Source organism: Odocoileus virginianus, chromosome 26 (genome assembly GCF_023699985.2).
Source record: "Odocoileus virginianus isolate 20LAN1187 ecotype Illinois chromosome 26, Ovbor_1.2, whole genome shotgun sequence".
NCBI lineage: Eukaryota > Metazoa > Chordata > Mammalia > Artiodactyla > Cervidae > Odocoileus > Odocoileus virginianus.
The window spans coordinates 13,283,689-13,303,338 of NC_069699.1; the positions used below are offsets into that span (position 1 = coordinate 13,283,689).

The 19,650-nt window shown below is 43.3% G+C and overlaps 1 protein-coding gene across 10 annotated transcripts in view; it reads right to left on the reverse strand.

Moving 5' to 3' along the window:
• ANO10 (anoctamin 10) overlaps positions 1-19,650 on the reverse strand; it is a 245,179-nt gene that overhangs the window by 45,008 nt on the left and 180,521 nt on the right. For all 10 annotated transcript variants that reach the window (XM_070455527.1, XM_070455525.1, XM_070455533.1 and 7 more), the window contains one exon: positions 8,509-8,625. In XM_070455527.1, the coding sequence (XP_070311628.1) occupies positions 8,509-8,625 (117 nt within the window). The remainder of the gene's footprint in view (positions 1-8,508; positions 8,626-19,650) is intronic.

Sequence of the window (19,650 nt, forward strand, 5' to 3'; positions counted from 1 at the left end):
ACCCAATCAAAAAATGGGTAGAAGACCTAAATAGACATTTCTCCAAAGAAGACATACAGATGGCCAAAAGGCACATGAAAACATGCTTAACATCACGAATTATTAGAGAAATACAAATCAAAATTACATGATATCACCTCACTCTAAGCAGAATAACCATCATCAAAAACAACTATAAACAATAAATACTGCAGAGGGTATGGAGAAAAGGGAACCCTCTTACACTGTTGGTGGGAATGTAAATTGATAGTCACTATGGAGAACAATATGGAGGTTCCTTCAAAAACTAAAACTAGAACTACCAAGTGACCCAGCAATCCCAGTCCTGGGCCACACCTGGAGAAAATCATAATTCAAAAAGACACATGCACCCCAATGCATACTGCAGCTCTATTTACAATAGCCAGGACATGGAAGCAACCTAAATGTCCATCAACAGAGGAATGGATAAAGAAGATGTGGCACATATACATACAATGGAATATTTCTCAGCCATAAGAAGGAATAAAATTGTACTATTTGCAGGGATGTGGATGGACCTAGAAGTGAAGTAAGTCAGAAAAAGAAGAACAAACATTGTGTATTTAAGCATATATGTGGAATCTAGAAAAATGGTACAGATTAACCTCTCTGCAAAGCAGAAATAAGACAGAGACGTAGAGAAGAAATGTATGGACACCAGAGGGGGGAAGCGAGGTGAGATGAATTGAAAGACTGGGTTTGACATACACATGCTACTATGTATAAGAAAGATAACTAATGAGAACCCTGGAGAAGGAAACGGCAGCCCATTCCAGTGTTCTTGCCTACAGAATCCTGTGGACGGAAGAGCCTGGTGGGCTGCTGTCCACAGGGTCGCACAGAGTTGGACATGACTGAAGTGACTTAGCATGCATGCATGCATTGGAGAAGGAAGTGGCAACCCACTCCAGTGTTCTTGCCTGGAGAACCCCAGGGACAGAGGAGCCTGGTGGGCTGCCATCTATGGGGTCGCACAGAGTCAGACACGACTGATGCGCCTTAGCAGCAGCAGCAGTGAGACCCTACTGTATAGCACACGGAACTCTATTTGGTGCTCTTGGTGACCTACATGCGAAGGAAATCCAAGAAAGAGGGGATACATGTATACATACAACTGATTCACTTTGCTGTATAGTTGAAAATAACAGAACATTGTAAAGCAATTATACTCCAATAAATTAAAAAAAATACATCTTAGGACATTTGATTTAATAAAAAACATAAATAGATGCATTCCTAACAGCCCACGCATTTATGTGGAGAAGGAAGACCTACTCTCACACATGTGGGTCCTCAAGGCAGTATAATTACTAATCTAGTAATTACTAATTAGTAATTACTAATCTAGTAATCTAGTTCTGAGACCAGAACTCAAAGAACTTATAATACCTCACCAGAAGACATCTTTCTTCTCTTTTTAAACATGCAGCTTTAAGCATTCTGAAATTTCTAGAATAACTTATTATAGGGTGAATTTTCTTCTTTACAAACACAGACATACTTTAAAGACGTGGTCCAGAGCACAGGGCATCACTTCCACAGCACAGTGACCTGAGGCCCTTCTCTGTGGAGGCACTCTGCTTCCAGGCCCATTCTGCCCTCACTGCTGCTCATCAACTCATATGGTGACTAGGAAGATGCTACATTTTATTCTGTTTCATGACTTATTCAGTAATTTCCAGAAGAAAAAATAAATCTGGTTCTGATTTAGCCATGTCTTTTACGTCTGGGGGAATAATCAAATATACAAATGTTAAATTTTTCCGAGAGGACTAGGAAATGAGAATAAGTAGCAATTTATATAGACTGTTTACTAGAGAGACAGAAATGATCAGAGGCTTTCTTGAGCTTTCGTGAAGCATCTTATTCTAGTATCTGGAAACGTTTTTCCTTCAGTCAGAGCAAAAACTGCAAAGGGGTGGGTGGGGGAGAAACCCTAACCAACAGTGGTAAGGACAGGATTATTCCAGAGTCAAGTACAAACTACTTTAGAATTCTATCTGGCTTGATTCAGGGTTATTTTATGGTCTCTTTGGGAACTACCCTTTTTACTGATATCAACCACAGTCAGTCCTTTCAGAAAAAGTAGGATTTGGGCTTCATCAAGGCTGGGCATGGAGTCCTTCTAAAGTGCTCTCATGTAATTCCTCAGAATGTATTCCCTTCCCCAGTGATCCCAGAAAGGCATATGACCTAACTGTTTCCATTTTTGCCTGAGCACCTATTTTAAGATTCCCCTTTTTTTGTCCAAGGACATCATTTGTCATTTACCTAATATATTAGCTTCTGAACTATGTATGAGTCAACAAACTCAGTTTGATTAAGTGGAGATTTAGTCAGAGCTGGCTGAAGGGACTTGGGTATGAAAGGCGTCACCTGGCCAAGGGCAGAGGGGTAGATACACAGAAGTGGGCGCCAGGCCCCTCTGTCACATGCCAGAGGGGGGCTCTCTGGGGAGGGAGGGTCTGAGCAGCTGGCGGTGGTTGGGGTCCCTGGGTGGTCAGGGTTATGATACAGGAGGGTTGCTTGGGGATCCATGAGCAGTGTGACTCTGTGAGACCCAAAAGTAAGAGGAGACCTACCTTGGGGGTCTCAGTAAGAGGGACATGAGCCAGTGTTTGTTAGTGCACTAGTTACTTTGAAGACAGTTATCATTTATGAATCGGAGAGAAATGTACCATGTGAAAAATCAAGTGCAAATGGCTAACAGACCCCACCTCCGAGCACGGCTATCAGGAGTCTCGGCCCACGTGGCAGGCTCAGAAGAGTGCCCGGCTCAGCTCTCCTCCCACTGCTTGCTGTCTGCTGCCACCCTTGGTCATCGTCACCACCCGGCTGTGCTCTTGTCATGAAAATCGGCGGGGCTGCTGCAAAGGTGGAACTGACTTGCCATTCCCTCTGGTTTCATGGCACCGTTTCACCAACCGTTTCACTCCTGGTTTGCCCAGTGACTCAGGGCACCCAGGCCTGAGGTGGTCCTCCTCCGTCACCAGACTCATCTCCCTGCCACTGCCCTGCTTCACAAGTGTGTCTCACCCTGTGTCACTGCTGCCTCACTCTGCCCGTGTGTGCGGGGACCATCTGCGGAGACTCTGAAACAGGGCGTCAGCCCACTTGCCCCGAAGCTGCACAAGGCAGTGAGACAAACTCCCGACATGGGAGAGAGGGAGCAGCCAGCTCAGAGGGGTCTGCTGGAGCTGTGGACTGCAGTTTATCTTTAGGTCACTTGGGCTCATGAAGCTGGGGCCGACTCGGCGCCCAGGGAAATGGACCATCCCCTCCCCAACGACGGAGGCTTCAGCAGCAACTGGCTCCATAACTGGCTCCTTGGGAGCCAACTCTTTATCTGGATTCAATATTTCCTTCTGAACTACACGTTGGCAGAGCAACACGTGATTACACATTCAATCGTCAAATACTTTAACATTCTCATTCTATGTTGTTAAACTCTTACCTTTCCATTAAGAATGTAGATCTAGCTACCATACCTTGAGAGCACAAATAGGCAGGGAAAGGAAAGTTCAGAAGCTCCCGGGAAATGTCAGAAATGGTTGAAATACACTTAACCCGAGAAAACAAAAATGTTACTTAATGCAGGCTGGCCCAGACGGCCTGCTGGTCAAGGTCTCACATCTGGTTAGAACTCTGGAGGGCCATAATTCACATTGTGGCATCTTCTTCAAGTCCTTATTTGTTCTTTTAACTGATTTCTGAGGCTGTTCTCTTTCTCAGGGCTCCACTGGACTAGTTCCCAGGCTTCCGTGGGTGCTCGGCTCCTGAGAGGGCGGTCTGCCCAGAAGGATGACTATACTGAGGATGTTGTGTCCTTGTGCTCCAGGCCAGCCAGGGAGGATACCTGGATAAGACTCCTTTCTATTTTTAACTGGATCTTGAAAATTACTGCGAGTTGAATACATCAATTTGAAAAGAAATAAAAGGGCATCACTAGGCTGATATTTACTGTCTAGAATTCTCTGTAAAGGTCTCACCGACTGAAGTCTAATTATTTCAAGATGCCCTTTGCAAAGCAAACAATTTTATTTTCCCCAGTTTGCCTCTCACCTTCAAGTATATCTCATTTGCTTATGTATTTATAAATGCCACAGTTTCCTATCTGATGCTAAGAAAAGAACTGCTCTGGGTACCTTTCCTCTCCACGCTCATGCCCCTACTCCCCACGGCCCCTGCCCCACGAGCTGGAGGAACAGCCAGGTCCATACAGAGCAGTGGGTCCCCTGGTGGGTCCACTCCTCCTGCACTGGAATCACTTGGGTGCTTGCTTAAACATGCATGTTTCTGGCCCACGAGTCCAGCCTTCTATTTTACAAAACAAAAATCTGAGGTGTGAATATGCTACCTGACTTATTCCTGGGGCAGAACCTGAGTCAGAATTTGCTCCTTTTAGGCACTCACCTGACGGCACTTGGGATCCAGCTTTGCTGGGGGCCGGGGTTGAGGAGAGGGTTTCTGGAGCAATAGGAAGGGTCTTTTAAATGTTGGTAATCTGGGTCCACCTTAGATTTAGGGGAACAGAATCTTCATGGTGTGGTGCCTAAAAATGTGTTGTTGTTGTTTTTTTTGCCACAACACACAGCTTTTGGGATCTTAGTTATCCTACCAGGGGCTGAAGCCTAGGCAGTGAAAGCTCGGAGTCCTAACCACTGGACCACCAGGGAATTCCTAATACATGCATTTTTTTAAAGTGTTACTTTCAAGATGTACAGCCCAATGTAAGAACTTTGCAGGGTTTCCCTGGTGGCTCAGTGGTAAAGAATCCGTCTGCCAATGCAGGAGACACAGGTTTGGTCCCTGATCCGTGCAGACCCCCACACTCTGCAGAGCAAAGAAGCCTGTGCTCCAGAACTGGAGAGCACAACTACTGAAGCCCACGCACCCTAGAGCCGTGCCCCACAACAAGAGAAGCCACTGGGGTGAGAAGCCCGCGCTCTACACGTAGAGTAGGCCCCGCTCTCCGCAACTAGAGAAAAGTCTGCAGCAAGAAACCTCCTAGCACAGCCAAAAATAAATAAAATTACATATAAAAAAAGAACTGTCCAATGACTTAAATTTCTCAATCACATTTTCTCCATAAAATGGGAATGGAATTGAAAAGCAGCAATTCAAATATAAATTAAACACAATATAATAATTATTCATGAATAATCTTTCCTACTGACAAGCTGTTGTCAATTTCTGGTCACTTAACAGTGACAAAGTCTGGGGAGAGGCTAGGCATTAATGAGATTTATTCTTAAATATGTTTTCCATAACTCCACTTCTGATCAGGGCCCAACTGACCAGAAGATGTGGCAGAAGCCCTCCTCTCTGCCTTTAGTCCACAGAATAGCCCAGTGAGGTGAAGCTCCGCTTGTTTACAAAGCACACAGTTAAACGTCAGAGTGAAAAAGAAAAACTCTATATCCTAGAAATGACACTAGTTGAGCAAGTAAACTAAAGACATGCCAGTGAATCAGAGTTTTTGAAAAGCACAGGATGGGTGACCTTCCACACCTATGACCGTTTCAGAACCTGTGCACAGTGAGACGAAAGAGGAAACATGATGAAAATCTTTGTCTCCATTGGCAGCAGCGTGAGCGTGGGTGACCCAGGCAGCGGTGTCAACCACACAGCCAAGCCCTGGGCCGGAAAGAGACAAGAGAGCACCTTCTGCCCAGGTTGTACTCTGGACGGTTTTTAGTCTCAGATTATAATTTTAACAAAAACCAGCAGGCATGGGAGGTGGGGGGAAGGATGCTTTTCCTGGGTTTGCAGTCAAGGCCCTAGGAAACCATGAATACTCAACACGGCTCCGTCCCTACTTGGATCCAAGACACTGGAGCTGCATCTGCACGGATTTTGTCACCTTCAGGGCAAGCCAGAACACCCTCTATGGAGGCATTTGATAAACATACTGAGTCAACAGGCTTCCCAGGTGGCTCAGGGGTAAAGAATCCAACCTGCCAACGCAGGAGATGCCGGAGATGGGGTTCAATCCCTGGGTCAGAAAGATCCCGAAGGACAGAGGAACCTGGAGGGCTACAGTCCATGGAACTGCAAAGAGTCGGACACAACTGAGCATGTGCGCACACGCACACACACACACACATGTGCGTGGGCACGCGTGCACACACACACAGAGTCAACACCGCCTGGATATCTCTGTTCCACCAGAAATTTAACAGTAAAATCAACACCAAAATCACGTTTTCTTAGAGGGGATGTTAATCAGAGAATCATGTCTATGTCCTCAGGAGAAAAGACCTCAGACAGACTTAAAATCACTTAGATTTTTTCATCTTTTTAAATAATAGACAGACTTTTGGTTAATGTTTCACTTCTCAATGAAGAGTGAGTATAAACCAAACTCATCTTTGACTTTGGACTTTGCTTTACTGTCAGCTAGGGAGTATCTGAAGGTGAATCCAGGAGCCGAGAGGACTGGGGACATCACTTAGTCACATCCATAGTAAACACTAATATCCATCAATCCCTCCAAAGCAAACATAACAGATCTAAAGTAGGACTTTCAGGTAAATATGTTTAGTAACATGAGATGTGTTAGTCATCTCCAGCATTGAGAAAGACCCTTTGCTTTTTAGAACAAATTCATGGCAGGGTGAAATCCTAAGTGAGAGGAGAAGAAAGCTTAACAAACATGAAATGAGACCTCCTTGACCTGGAGGAAAGGTGTGTACACAGTCAGCCTGCCCCAGTCTATAAAACGTCACTAGAAATGGAATCAGTGGAGAAACCTGATTTACTAAAACTCTTCCACAGACAATGCTGTTCAATTAAAACAATTTCTGCTTACATCACCCCTAAAAGTTTTGAATGCCAAATGCCCTCCCATACAATTTTAAGCTGACATCTAATATTTCGTCACAAATTAAGATAGCTACAAAATATATTTTCTAATATACTGTGAATATTGACATTTTAAAAGTAAACTCTAAGGTCACTCTTTTAAAGACATCCAAGAAATGCTTAACATTATAGTGATGTGACATCCACCACTATCAATTCAAGAGACACAAATATAATCCTAATGATAAGTAAAAATTTTGTTTTTCCTTTTCTCCTTCTTTGAAGTACTATTTTCTTTCCACTTCTTCCAAAGTATCTTACCCTAATCAAGTATTTTTTTGCTTGAAAGTCTTTATCAATCGCTTTTTAATACTTTGCTGTAATAATTTTATGCTCAAAATGGAAACTTAAGAAGATTTTAAAATTTCCTATGAACAGAAGACTCAAGATAAGTATTTAAATTTTCTTCTGGTCTGACTGATCATTACAATTATTATTAGCCAACCCTCAGAATTAGAGAAAATAGTAGCAAATGAAACAAATGACCAAGGATTAATCTCCAAAATATACAAGCAGCTCATTCGGCTCAATACCAGAAAGACAAACAATCGAAGCAAAAAGTGGGCAGAAGACTGAAACAAACATTTCTCCAAAGACATACAGATGGCTAATCTAATAAACACATGGAAAGGTGTCAACATTTCTCGAAATGCAAGTCAAAACTACAATGAGGTGTTATTACCTCACACGGGTCAGAATGGCCATCATCGAAAAATCTACAAACAATAAATGCTGGAAAGGGTGTGGAGAAAAGGCAACCCTCTTGCACTGTTGGCGGGCATGCAAACTGATACAGCCACTATGGAAGATGGTATGGAGATTCCTTAAAAAACAAGGAATAAAACCACCACACGACCCAACAATCCCACTGCTGGGCATATACCCATGTATATGGGTACGCATGTACCCCAGTGTTCATAGCAGCACTACTCACAATAGCTAGGAATGGAAGCAACCTAGATATCCATTGACAAATGAATGGATAAAGAAGTTGAGGTACATATACACAATGGAATATTTCTTAGCCATTAAAAAGAATGAAATAATGCCACTCACAGCAACATGGATTGACCTGGAGATTATCATTCTGAGTGAAGTAAGCAAGACAAAGACAAATATCATGTGGTATCCCTTATACATGTAATCTTAAAAAAAAAAAAAACACAAGTGAACTTATTTGTAAAAATGAGAAACAGGCTCACAGACACAGAAAACAAACTTATGGTTCCCAAAGGGGAAAGGTATGGGGGCAGGTGTAAATAGGGAGTTTGGGGACTGAAATATACACATGACTATATTTGAAATACAAATCCAACAAGGACCTATACTGTGTAGCACAGGGAAGCGTGCTCAGCATTCTGTAAGAACTTAAAGAATCTGGAAAAGGAACAGATACATGCATGTACATAACTGAATCACTTTGCTGAGAACCTGAAACTAATGAAACGTTCTTCGTCAACCGTATCCAAATACAAACTAAAGAAGATGAACTGGAATCTTCTATACTTACATAAACTGGTTAACTTCAAGGCTGCAGGAAGTGCTGAGCATAAATTCTCTGATTTGTGTCTCCTGGCATTTGCTAAAGATATACATTCTTATTTTCAGGACAGCTGCCCTTACCTGCTGCTTGAGTGCCTCCAAAGATTCAAATTCCAATCTGGCCAGTTTCATCTGGATATGCCGTGGCTTATCAGGTATGGCAAATGCAAGGATGAACTTCAAAGCCAGGAGCGTGTGCTGAAAAGAAAGAGCACATGTTGCTGGGACACACTGGACCACGTGGGCAAGGAGACAAATCAGCACCTAAACACTGTGATCCTGCTCATTAATCTTGGGTCACTTCTAACTACTGGCCTGTGATGAATCACAGATCAACCAGGTCCATAACTTATATTTAATTCACCATACTGTGACCACTCAATCATTATTGACTTATTTCTTCTTTTAAAATCAGTTATTCCTTTAAAATGATACCATATGCTAGGCTCAATGAAAAATGAAGTTTGTTCTTAAAAGTCTACTACAAAATGCATTTTTCTACTTGTGTCTTAATTCCCAGTGTATTTAGGGTGCCACGTGTGCAGAGTCATATGTTTCTCTTTGTGTGACCACACCCTCCTCTGTGCTGTGCTTCAGGCTGAGTTACAGGAAACAAGCATGTGCCTTAAACAGAATCCTCTGCTTCCCCAATAGTGGCTGGTGCAGTGTCTTTCATGAAATGGCAATCAATGAGTATTGATGAGCTGACTGACTAATGCACTACTTTATGCTGCAGACTCCATATACTGTGATGCAGAATACAGACAGGTAGAGTATGTCCTTTCCCTTTATAACACGGGAAACTTAGAACCTGGCTATTTTATTTCTCTTCTCTACCAACGCCATATAGAGGTTCTCTAAAATAATCACATGAGGTTTGTGATTATGCTTCTTTCTCTGCAGAAATAAGCCAGCAGGACCGCTTCCCCTGGTAAGTCTGCTGCTTAGACGTGCAGCCTCGACTCAGTGTTTCTCTAATGCTGCCATCATCTTGTGACCCAGGGCCAACACCCACAGAAACCTGAGCGGTCGTAATAGTAAAGTTGCCTCTTTCATGATGGCATGAATTAGTAAATATCAAAGGTTGTAAAATAAAAATTCAAGGTAGGTATTAGGCATGAAGAAAATCAGTGGAGAGGGAACAGCCTCTAAGATATGTTGCACTGAATAATCAGCAGAAAAGATGGTTAAAAAAAAATAAGTGAACTCTTTACTCTGATATTTTCAAAAGGGGGATGAAGGATAAATAACATGTGGCTATCTCCTGGGAGAAGCATGAAATAATGGAGAAAATCAGCATCATGCCAGAACAAGCTATAATTCAATACAAAGACTTGAAAACCGGCAGAAGCCCAGGGCAGGCCGGGGACTGCCTGGCATTAACAGGAGGTCTGGAGCGGACCAGGGAAGGGTAGTCTTCTCTGAAATGTGACTGTCATGACCAAAGGCGGCACTGGAAGACACTGACTAGGTGTCTGCAATGTGAAAACAAGGAAATAAAACAGATGATATCATGTGTTGCAATTCTGAACTAAGTGAATTAACAGGAACCTGGATATAATCTACAAATAAGAAATGAATAATTTAGAAAGAGCTATACTGTGTCATTATTTCATTCCACTGGACTACTGAGATAAAATTTTATATAAGACTTAATCTCTTTAGCAGAAGAGCTAAGACAGGAAATCGCCTCTATCTTTTAGAAATGGTGTGGTGTGTCGTCAGGTTGCCAGAGCCCCACCATGATCCAGTCATGGGCCCTGTTCCATTTCTCCTAACAAATCTGTCCCCATTTTCTCTTCTTTGGAGTCTCATTAGGAATTACTGAGAAAGAAGACCCTGCTGAGGTCTTCCCTTGCACACAGGGGAGTTGTCAGACGTGTCAACTCTTCTTTGGGAACCAGGACCAGCTACTGGGTGACCGGGAAAGGCTGCCACAGACCTTGGTCCTCATGCTTTCCATATGAAATGTCCATAAAACTCTCTTGAATTGAAAAGAACTTGATATTGATTAGACAATACTAGTTAAAACAGGAAGTCATTTTAACATGGTTAACACACTTACATAGCAACAACCTTTTGTGTTTCTATAGTGAATCACTCAAAGGAGAAAGGGAAAGATATACCCATCTGAATGCAGACTTACAAAGAATAGCAAGGAGAGATAAGACAGCTTTCTTAAATGAAGGATGCAAGGAGAGATAAAGCCTTACTAAGTGAAAAATGCGAAGAAACAGAGGAAAACAATGAATGGGAAATACTAAAGATCTCTTCAGGAAAATCAGAGATACCAAGGGAACATTTCATGTAAAGATGGGCACAATAAAGGAAAGAAATGGTATGGACCTAACAGAAGCAGAAGAGATGAAGAAGAGGTGGCAAGAATAAACAGAAGAACTGTACAAAAAAGATCTTAATGACTCAGATAAACATGATGGTGTGGGCACCCACCTAGAGTCAGACGTTCTGGAGCATGAAGTCAAGTGGGCCTTAGAAAGTATTACTACAAACAAAGCTAGTGGAGGTGATGGAACTTCAGCTGAGCTATTTCAAATCCTAAAAGCTGATGCTGTGAAAGTGCTGCACTCAATGTGTCAGCAAACTTGGAAAACTCAGCAGTGGCCACAGGATTGGAAAAGGTCAGTGTTCATTCCAAGCTCAAAGAAAGGCAATGCCAAAGAATGCTCAAACTACTGCACAACTGCACTCCTTTCACATGCTAGCAAGATAATGTTGAAAATCCTTCAAGCTAGTCTTCAACATGTCCTATCTTTTTGTCTTTTCATACTGTAAAGCTATGACCAAACTAGACAGCATATTAAAAAGCAAATACATAACTTTGCCAACAAAGGTCCATCTAGTCAGAGCTATGGTTTTTCCAGTAGTCATGTATGGATGTGAGAGCTGAGCACCAAAGAATTGATGCTTTTGAACTACAGTGTTGGAGAAGACTCTTGAGAGTCCCTTGAACTGAAAGGAGATCCAACCAGTCCATCCTAAGGGAAATCAGTCCTGAATATTCATCGGAAGGACTGATGCTGAAGCTAAAACTCCAATACTTTGGCCACCTGATGCAAAGAATTGACTCACTGTAAAAGACCCTGATGCTGGGAAAGACTGAAGGAAAGGAGAAGGGGATGACAGAGGATGAGATGGCATCACTGACTCAATGGACATGAGTTTGAGTAAGCTCTAGGAGTCGGTGATGGACAGGGAAGCCTGGGGTGCTGTAGTCCATGAGATCACAAAGAGTCAGACTGAACTGAACTGAGGCTTCAACAGTACAGGAACTGAGAACTTCCAGATGTACAAGCTGGATTTTGAAAAGGCAGAGGAATTAGAGATCAAACTGCCAATGTCTGTTGGATCATAGAAAAATCAAGAAAATTCCAGAAAAACATCTGCTTCACTAAGCGAAAGTCTTTGACTGTATGAATCACAACAAACTGTGGACAATTCTGAGAGATGAGAATACCAGACCACCTTACCTGCCTCCTGAGAAACCTGTATGCAGGTCAAGAAGCAACAGTTAGAACAAGACATGTAACAAAGGACTGTTTCAAAATTGGGAAAGGATTATGTCAAGGCTGTATATTGTCATTTTGCTTATTTAACTTATATGCAGAGTTCATGATGTAAAATACCAGGCTGGATGAATCATAAGCAGGAATCAAGATTGCTGGGAGAAATATCAATAACCTCAGATATGCAGATGACACCACCTTAATGGCAGAAAGTGAAGAGGAACTTTACTTGGACTGCAAGGAGATCAAACCAGTCAATCTTAAAGGAACTCAACCCTGAATATTCACTGGAAGGGCGGATGCTGAAGCTCCAATACTTTGGCCACCTGATGTGAAGAGCCAACTCACTGGAAAAGACCCTGATGCTGGAAAAGACTGAAGGCAGGATAAGAGGGCAGCAGAGGATGAGATGGTTGGATGGCATCACTGACTCAATGGACATGAGTTTGAGCAAGCTCTGGGAGACAGTGAAGGACAGGGAAGCCTGGCATGTTGTAGTCCATGGGGTCACAAAGAGTCAGACACGACTTAGCAACTGACCAACAACTCTACAGTTTACTTTCCTAAAAATACCTAAAATTTCCTAAAAAAAGAGAAATCATTTTCTTTGGAATTATATTTTCAGCATAGGTTCCCAGTAGACCTACTTATTTCAAGCTTTTAACTTCCCACTGAACAGGCCCAGGGTCACGCTCTTGAAGAGCCTCCACAAGCCACACAGCCAAGCATTCTTCCCTGGCCCCCAGCACCACTGAAAGCCAGCAGGGAAATAGCCCTGGGTGCATCCACTCTGTTCATGACTAGTGTCCTTAACAGTGCAGCAAAAGAGAAGATGTTCTGGCTCCCAGTCTAGGTGGGGAGATGAGTAAAGACAGGCCACCATGTTGCCACGTGGGCATGTTACTGCTGGGTCTACACTGGGACCAGGGGCACTTGACCACCAGGAATCCCAGCTTTCACTAGGTCAGAGAGGGTTCCCTGAAGGAAGTGAGCTTGAGCAGAGACCCGATGGGTGAGAAGGAATTATCGAGGCAAGGAGAAGGGCGCTGCAGTGTCTCCAGAGAGGATACACACACAAAGGCCTGGGGGTGCTGAGGAGAGAGGGGCTACAGAGGCAACTGGGAGCCAAGGGACATAGGAGCTGTGCAACCTGGCAGAGGAGTGAGGCGGCGCTGAAGGCAGGAATGTGGGATGACTCCATCAGATTTCTCCGTCTGTGGTGGGGGGAGTGAACAAGTGTGCAAGTGCAGGCAAGTCAGCAGGGCAACCGGAATGTGCGGGAGAGCAGTGGGGCTGCAGCTCAAGGAATCACTGGGGGGCTCGTCAGCAGAAGACTCACCAGGTCCCCTTGACGCGTGCACTCAAATGATAAGCCCAGGACGAGGGGCAGTTGAAGGGGAGGAGGGGTCTGCACGGGCTCTAGATTTTTAGCTATCTGGGGGAGTGTCTAAATGGAGATAGACATCAGCAAGGAGTGTGATAGATGGGTCTCAAGTTCACGGGAGGGCTGGAGGCAGAGACCTGGGATCACTGATGTGTGTGCAAGTGGCCAATGAAGCCACGGGACTGGATGAGTTGCCCAAGGCTGTGCAATGAGGGAGAACAGATGAGATGCAGCAAGATGATGGCGGAGGATGGAAGTTGGGGAATGGAAACATGAATGACAGGCAAAGGGGAGGGGTCAGTAAGAAGCCTGAGAAGCAGCAGGCGGGGGCAGGCAGAAACCAGGAGGTTCTGGAATGACAGATGCAAAGTGGAGAGAAAGAAGCCAGTCAAGGTGGGTGTTGGAAGGTCAAGTTTACATGAAGCCTGAGGAGGAACGTTTGGGGACAACCACCAGCAGCCTCTGGTGACCCTGGTGGGAGTGGTCTCCGAGGCAGGACTCAGAGGGCTGAGAAAGGCCTGGCTGGAGGAGGGAGGAACCAGCGACAGGCTTCAGAGAGTCTGCCTGCCAAGGAGGGCTGAGGCCTGAGGGCCGTCTGGAGAGAGAGCTGGGCTGGCCGGGTGTCTGCCCTTCAAAGATCTAAGTCCTAAACGTGAGAGATGCTGTGGGGCAGAGCAGAGAACGGCCAAAGCTGAAGATCCTGGAGGAAGTGCCAAGGAACAGAGCCAGGATGAGGGCCAGGTGAAGGCTAGCCATAAACAGGGGGCCTGCACGGTCCCTGGCGACGAGGGATGGGTGACCCATGACTGACAATGACACTGAAGGAAATAAATTTGTGACCAAAGAAGTTTAAGACATTTATTGCTTAGAATATGCAATTTAATACTTAAAACGAGGATGGACAGGCGAGAATCACATGTAGGGTTCTCACTTTTCTTTAACAGAACTAACTGCAAATCATCAGGAAATATCCTTTCCTCAAAACAGGTAATCACAGTCCTCAGCGGGGGGTGGGGGGTGGGGGGAATGTCTCAAAGAACAACATAAAAATGCCAACTCTTTTAGCTAGATTGGAAAAAATATCAACATCTCCATAATGAAAGTTTGTTTGGATGGTGGCACTGGGTGATCTCTTTATCTTTAGTCTTTAACAGACATGCATTATTTTTGTACAGGAAAAAATACTTACGTGGAAAAGAACACAGGGGTTCTACTCCTTATGTAACAGATGAACTACACAGGCTCTGCCCGGCTCCTAACCCACCTGGTCGCCACTGCCCATGTGCAGTAGATAGACCCAAACCATACAACCTGTAGCTCAGAGAGTCTGGCTTTTAACCTCGAGCCCAGGAAGCTGGCAACAGCAATCACCGTGCATTTGTACAGTCTGCAAATATACAGAGTGTACTGCTGCGGGGCCAGATCGCTTTGATGGTGCCCTTCTTTCACCTTAGCTCTCAATATTTCCTGAACGTTGATTATTCCCCCACTTGGCTACAGTTTCAGAAGTTCCACCAATTATAGATTTATTTAGATTAATGCATATCATCTTTAAAAAGTGAAAATACTCTGGGAGGGTTAAGAAGCATCACCGTTCACAAATTAATTACTTTAATTGGCTGGAGTTAGCAGACATTTTGGGCTTCCCTGGTGGCTCAGCTGGTAAAGAATCTGCCTGCAAAGTGGGAGACCTGGGTTTGATCCCTGGGTTGGGGAGATCCCCTGGAGAAGGGCATGGCAATCTACTCCAGTATTCTTGCCTAGAAAATCCCCACAGAGGAGATTGGCCAACTGTCCGTAGGGTTTCAAAGAGTACTAAGTACTACTAAGTGCGCCTAAGCACAGCACAGCAAACATTCTCTCTCATTGCACACTCCCCCACTCACCAAACCTGAGTGCTAGGAAGTGGGATGGGGAAGGCACCACCGCAGTAGCTTCAACACAGGGAACCAGCTTCAAGGAAGAGGGGTAAAGAGAAGCAGAGACGGTTATCTGGCAGCCTGGATGGGAGAGGAGTTTGGGGGAGAATGGATACGCGTACATGTATAGCTGAGTCCCTTGGCTGTCCACCTGGAACTATCACAACACTGTTTTTCGGTTATATTTCAATATAAAATAAAAAGTTCATAAAAATTCATTGTGGGGAAGAGAGAAAAGCAAATCATTCCTTATTGGAAAAATAAAACAAATAGAAAAAAAGAGAAGCAGAGAGGAACCAACATTGTTTGAATGATCAGCAAAGGATAAATTAGACCCCACTTTCTTCTTACTGAGTTCTTATACCAGGATCCAGAATTCAAGTTGAGCATCATGATAGATTAAGTAAGCTTTTGTAGTGTAGCCTAGAAACCTAAATAACATTTATAGCACTGTGTTTCAAAAGATCAATTTTTAAAATCTCATTTATATTTTTCCCACAGAAAATCTGTTTCAAGGCTGGGAACTATTTTATGCTAACTGAACAGAGGAAAAAAAATTGTAAAAAGCATTTTAGCTATTTTTACTTGTTTTCATAAATAAAAGAAAGCCTAAGATAAAATACAAATCTGCTCAGATTTGAAGAAAAACACCCTCGAAATGAATAGCTGGGCTGGAGTTTCATAGCCTGTCTGTGAAAAGAGAAGACATTTTGTTGACGATTGTGATTCTTTGCCAACTATCTTCCTTTAAAGTGAAACTCACAAACTTCATTCTAAACAAAGTAAAGGAGAGAAGAAAAAGTGGGGGGCAGGGTGGGGAGATGGGTAGAATGCTGAAACTAACCAATACAAAGAAGTTGGTGACCCATGACAACATGCTTCAGATAACAATTATAGGGTGTCTCAGCTGGGAGACGGAAGAGGAGCAGGCAGGACTAGAGGAAGCTGGCACTCAGGAGCCACGCGCTATCTGGAGCCAGCAGTAAAGTGCTGCCGTCACCACGTCACTCACCTGCGGTCACGGCAGGGCTGTCAGACTCTTGGGGGTCCAGCAGCCTGGTGAGTGAGTGGAACCATTTTTATAAAAACGAGAAAATTCATAATATGATCGATAGTAGCAGCTGTGTTTGTAGCAGTGTGCCCCAAACCCTGTCTCTGCTGAAACAGAAAATGCAAATAGAGATAAATTCTTGGAATTCTGTAAAGCTAATTTGATTTCTACAGAGGTAGGTCTGCAAGGTTACCTCTTTTCATTCAGAGCTCACTGAATAAAAGAAAGTCCTTCAAAAAAGCATCCTCTTCTCATCATCAGATAAATTAAATGCCAAGTGCCAATTAATAAATGATTAACGAAACAGAGACTGAAAAAATTATTGAATCGAGCCCTTAAGGGAAAAAAAATCAGGGATTTTCATTTTAAAATGGCAGATCATGCACACGTCTTATTCTACCTCCCCAGGGTCTCCTGAAACGACAAAACATATAATCTAAAAAGAACAAGACTGGAAAACAAGAGAATTTGCCAGAACTTCTGGATATAGGACTTATGGAGTGGAAAGTACTGCTCAAGTCTCCTGAGACAAAGGCAGGTCCTCCCAAAGGAGACTCAGAAGAAAGCCAATGTGGGATTCAGCCCCACAAAAGTAAAGGATTGGGGCAGGGAGTTAGCACCAAAGTGAATGCATTAAAGAATTGCCTTCAGAAAACCTGAGGCCATAGGAGGTCCTTTCTCATGCCACCCCGTGAGACTGGTTCAAAATGGCAGAGTATAAAGATGTGTGCTCATCTTCTCCTGTGAGAGCACCAACATCATTCCACCTTGTAACAGAGAAACCTCGAGTTCTACTGTTGAGCTAAAGCCAAAGACTTGCCCTTTAAAGAAAGCAGGTTGTCTTCTGGGAGAGCTCCTTGTGCAGGGTTGCCAGGCCCAAGAAAGCTGAGATCAAGGTCATACCAAACTCCTACTAAAGACTTGACACAAGTGGGAGAAAATATCCACTCTTGGCTTCTCCTTCAAGAGTAGAGAAATGAAACATACATTCAATGTTCCATCTTACTGAAGGACTTCCCTAGGAACTGATTCCTGTCTCACTAGGCTCAGAGCACTGGAGAGGATCCTTCATACTGTGCATGCCTGGGGCGGGCGGGGGCAATGAGAACAAAGGAGAGATTGTTGAAAAATACCAGAGAAACTGCAATACTAAAGTTAGACACCAGAGGGAGCAAGAGATTACAAACCCTTTTTCAGACAAGAAGCAGACTTCTCTAACTGGGAAACTATATGAACAAATTCAGCAAAGACACCATATCCAGAAAAGGCTTGAGACATTCCCAGAATCTCTAGCTGGGCTGACTAATGGAGTTCTTTGCCTGTACAAAGCTAGTCTGTAAATATCGGGAGAGGTGGCTGTTTTTTCAAGTGCCCAAATCTCAGCAAAATTTAACAAGAACACAAACAGGGAAATATGACATAATGAAGAAAAATAACAAATCTCAAAAAAGACCCAAAAGAAACAGAAATCTATAAATTATATGACAAAGAATGCAAAACAATCATCTTAAAGAAGCTTAATGAATTACAAGAGAACACAGATTTAAAAAAACTAATCACAATCAGGAAAATGATGAATAAACAAAGTGAAAATATCAACAAAGAGATAGAAACTATTGGAAAAAAAAAGAGAGAACTAAACCAATTCTGGAGTTGAAGAATGTAACACCTAAATTGAGAAGTTCATCGCTTCTCGGCCTTTTGGCTAAGATCAAGTGTAAATTGAGAAGTTCACTAGATGGGTTCAACATCAAACTTGCTCAAGCAGAAGAAAATAACCATGAACCCTAAGACAGGTTATCTGAAATTACTGAGTCAGAAGAGCAAAATGAAAGAAGAACAAAGATGAAGAAAGCTTAAGATACTCAGTGGAGGGACTTACCAGGTGGTCCAGTGGTTGAGACTCCACCTTCCAATGCAGGAGATGCAAGTTCTTTCTCTGGTGGGGAAACTAAGCTCCCTTATGCCATGGTGCAATTAAGCCCAGGCATCGTAACTGATGAGCCCATGTAACACAACCAGAAAGAGGCACATGTGCCGCAATGAAAGCCTGCACGCTGCAACAACGATCCCACATGCCACAGCTAGGATCTGACACAGCCAAGATAAAATGAACAAGCATTTACCAAAAAAAAGGATATTTAATGTACATCAGCCATGTTTCATATTCTCCAAAGCAGGTTTCAACAGAGTGAACCAAGAACTTCCAGATGTTCAAGCTGGATTTTGAAAAGGCAGAGGAACCAGAGATCAAATTGCCAACATCTATTGGATCATAGAAAAAAGCAAGAAAATTCCAGAAAAACATCTACTTCTGCTTCACTGACTATGCTAAAGTCTTTCACTGTGTGGATTACAACAAAATGAACAATTCTTGAAGAGATGGGAATAAGAGACCACCTTACCTGCCTCCTGAGAAACCTGTATGCAGGTCAAGAAGCAACAGTTAGAACTGGACATGGAACAAAAGACTGGTTCAAAATTGGGAAAGGAGTTATGTCAAGGCTGTATATTGTCACCTTACTTATTTAATTTATATGCAAAGTACATCATGCAAAATGCTAGGCTGGATGAAGCACAAGCTGGTATCAAGACTGCCAGGAGAAGTATCGATAACCTCAGATATGCAGATGACAGCACCCTAATTGCAGCGAAGGGTGAAAGCAAAGAGGAACTAAAGAGCCTCTCAATGAAAGTGAAAGAGGAGAGTGAAAAAACTGGCTTAAAATTCAACATTCAAAAAACTAAAATCATGGTATCTGGTCCTATCACTTCATTGCAAATAGATAAGGAAACAATGGAAACAGGGATTGACTTTTATTTTCTTGGGCTCCAAAATCACTGCAGAATGTGACTGCAGTCACAAAATTAAAAGATGCGTGCTCCTTGGAAGAGAAGTTATGACAAACATAGACAGTGTATTAAAAAGCAGAGACATTACTTTGTCGACAAAGGGCTGTCTAGTCAAAGCTATGGTTTTTCCAGCAGTCATGTATGGATGTGGAGTTGGACCATAAAGAAGGATGAACACCAAAGAAATGATGCTTTCAAACTGGTGTTGGAGAAGACTCTTGAGAGTCCCTTGGACAGCAAGGAGATCAAACCAGTCAATCGTAAAGGAAATCAATTCTGAATATTCATTAGAAAGACTGATGTTGAAGCTGAAGCTCCAATATTTTGGCCACCTGATGCAAAGAGCCAACTCATTGGAAAAGACCCTGATTCTGGGAAAGACTGAAGGCAGAAGGAGAAGGGGACATCAGAGGACGAGGTGGTTGAATGGCATCACTGACTCAATGGACATGAGTTTGAACAAGTTCTGGGAGGTGGTAAAGGACGGGGAAG